We start from the raw sequence: 3,040 nt of genomic DNA on the forward strand, positions 1-3,040 counted from the left end.
CTTATTCTCTTTTCTGCTTCATGTACTGCGCTGCTTTTCCTGTGTGTGTCTGTGTAGATGTTGTGTTTGCACTGCTCTTTGTGTTCTTGTTGTTTCTTTCTCTTCTTCCTTGTTACCACAGACCCAAGCAACTCACAGTGACAATCATGACAACGATGTTCGTCCAACTGCGCCGCGTGGTGTACCTGTTGGTACTTCTGCACTTCTGTACTTGTGTGGTATATGCGAGACGTCGTAGCGGAGATGGTTCAACAACTGTGGGTGTTGCTTATGAAGAACGTATATCAACTGATAATGAGGAAATTTCACAGAAAATGAGAGATTCGACAGCGAAAATGGAAGAGAAAAAAAAGAAGACTGAAATTACAGCTGATTTACTGGGCAAAGAAAGGGAACGTTACAATTCAGCTTCTAACGATGCGGAGAGATCTGTTATTGAGTGCACACAATTTGCTAAAGAGATTGAAGATGGCTTAAAGAATGTTATGGATAATGATAATGAAAATCAAGCCGAGGAACTAGTGAAAAAGTGCACTGATGCCGCCCAAGAGGTGAAAAAAGTTGCAGCTTCTGTGAAAAGTGCAGCTGATGCTGCTCATGCTGATGCAGATAAACTTTTAACAGCCGTTAAGAGTGGGCGTGAAACTTCAAATGGACGTTTGGATTCATTAGACTTATTAAAGGAATCGGAAATTTCTTCTTCGTTAGACAAATTCAAGGAAGCAGTGACCGCTGTGGATAAAACTAATGAAACGGAAAAATTTGCAACGGAGGTGCAGAAGAATGTCACTGCCGCAAAAGCAGAGGTTGCCAAGGCAGAACAACTGGAACAAGCAGCGAATGACGCAGCGAAGCTTCTGCAGGAAGCCATTCAAAAGGCAAAGACTGCAGCAGCAGCAAAAGCACCAGCAGCAGCAGAACCAGCTCGAGCAGCAGCAGCAGCAGCAGAAACAACAGAGAAAGCTGCCGAAGTAGAACAGCAACAAAACGTTGGTTCAGCACCAAAAAATGAAGAGCAGCACGAGAAACAAACAACGGAAGCTGAGAGCAGTTCCGAAAGCCAAATCAACAAAAATGAGGAAAATAGATCAGTAACAATGGTAACTAAAAATAGTTCAGGGAACGAAACCAACAAAAACGGGGAAAGGGGATCAGTGGTCATAACAGCTGAAAATGAACCAAACACAGAAAAAAATATATCGACTGTGGAGCAACAGAATGACCAACATGCAAGAAAAGAAAACAGCAGAGGCGGAGGTTCTACGAACGAAAGCGAAACAACTAAAAACTCAACCGTTGCTGAAATATTGAAATCTCAAAATATGCTAACTAATTCTCCCTCTACAGGTTCAGTCCCTTTAAATGTTACACAGTTCATTGACAGCAGCAGCAGTCCTGCATTGGTGCACAGTCCCTTATTGCTGCTTCTTGTTTCGATGTGTGTGTTGGGCTGCACTGTCGTTTGCTGATCGTTGTTCCCGTGGTGCAACTGCACAGTTAACCTTTGTTTGAGTGGATATGGATGCATTGTAGGGGAATTTTTCTTCTTGTTTGGATACTGGCCCCTTTTTTTTTTCTATTCCAGTTCGGTAAATTTTTTCTTTGCACTTTTTTGCTGAACACATCTATTGGACTCCCTATGGCACTTATCAAACGACAAACCATTATTATGTAAGGGAGTCTCCTCTTTCTTTGTTGGCATTGTCTGGGCTCTGCTTTGCCGCCATTTACTGTGCCCGCCTAGTGAAGTGTGTATATGTGTCTTCCGTGATATTAATAACTTTATTGCTTTTACCTGTGGGAATGGGATATTTTCCCAACATGTTTTAATGACTGTGGCTGAAATGTGAAGAATGGCAGGAGGTTCAAGACACACAAACACGCACACTACCAACCGTCCTGTCCTTCTTCTTGTGTGTGTGTGTGTGTGTGTGTGGACTGTCATCATGTGTGCATCATTCCCGCTGGTTGCCCTGTACGAAAGACACACACACACAGACCTACTGCCGGAAATTGTGTTGCTTGCCTCCTGAAGATATTCACTTGGTGGTCACAGCTTTCTTTTTGTTTTGTTTTGTTTTGTTTTCATTATTTTGCTTTTTCTCTTGTGGGTGTGTGTTTCATTATAATTTCATTGCACGTTATGTGCATCTGGGGGTTTTCTTTTGCGTTTTCGATACACATTGTGTATCTTGTGTGTTCATTTTTATGGAATGATTCTTTTTTCTTCATTATATACAAACTGCTGCAGGGACATCAAGAATAAAGATATGGGTACGGCACGTTCAGTACACAATGATTTTCCGTTGTTCACCTTGGGGTGGATTGGACTGTGTCCAGGCATCGCAGCCACAGTAACACATGAATTTCATTTTTTTCTTTTTTTTGCTCTATTATTGTGTCTGCCTCACGCAGTCACTCTTTTTTTACATTTTTATTTTGGTATAAAGATCGGTGGGTTGTAGGTGTTTGAGTCTTTTTCTGTGTGTGTGTGTGTGTTCAGCTTGCTACTCGCACCGCCCACGTAATGAAAACACATTTCTTTGTTCTCACCTTCTCTCTCGGTGTTGTCACTCACGGCATTGCCACGAACATATTTGTGCCCTTGTGGTGTTTGTTGTTTGTTGTGTGGCTTGCTTGAGTGACTGCAGCCTGCGGGGAGGGACTGAGACTGTTCCGCTTCGGCTTCACGTAATGGGTCTGTTTTTTTTTCTTTTCTTCCTTTTTGGTGTTGAGTTGATTTGCTGGTGTGTGTGGATGCTTCTCTGATGGGAGTGGTACGTGTGATTATTGTGTTGTGAGCGCCTTGTGTGCTGTTGGTATCCTGTTGTTGTTGTTGTTCTTTTCTTTTGTTTTTCTTTTCCTCTTCTCTGCAGGTGTGTGGCTCCGTGTACATTTTAGGGAATGCGGCAGTGCCTCTCTGATATGAGCATGTGGGAGTGTGCGTGTGCGGCTGTCTGTGCCATTGTGTGTGGACTGTGAGTGGGAAGGGGGCTTTGTGCTGCTGGACCCCTCCACTGCGGTGTTGGCCTCTCGTCTG

The 3,040-nt window shown here is 43.3% G+C and overlaps 1 protein-coding gene across 1 annotated transcript; it reads left to right on the forward strand.

Moving 5' to 3' along the window:
* Nucleotides 1-146: 146 nt before the first annotated feature.
* Nucleotides 147-1,469, forward strand: TM35_000821060 (uncharacterized protein; the record flags this gene model as incomplete). The annotated part of the gene is made up of 1 exon (XM_029031396.1): nucleotides 147-1,469. The coding sequence occupies one exon, from the start codon at nucleotides 147-149 to the stop codon at nucleotides 1,467-1,469; it is 1,323 nt and encodes a 440-aa protein (XP_028877314.1).
* Nucleotides 1,470-3,040: the final 1,571 nt, after the last annotated feature.

The sequence above is a fragment of the Trypanosoma theileri genome (assembly GCF_002087225.1).
Source record: "Trypanosoma theileri isolate Edinburgh chromosome Unknown TM35_Tth_82_V1, whole genome shotgun sequence".
Lineage (NCBI taxonomy): Eukaryota > Euglenozoa > Kinetoplastea > Trypanosomatida > Trypanosomatidae > Trypanosoma > Trypanosoma theileri.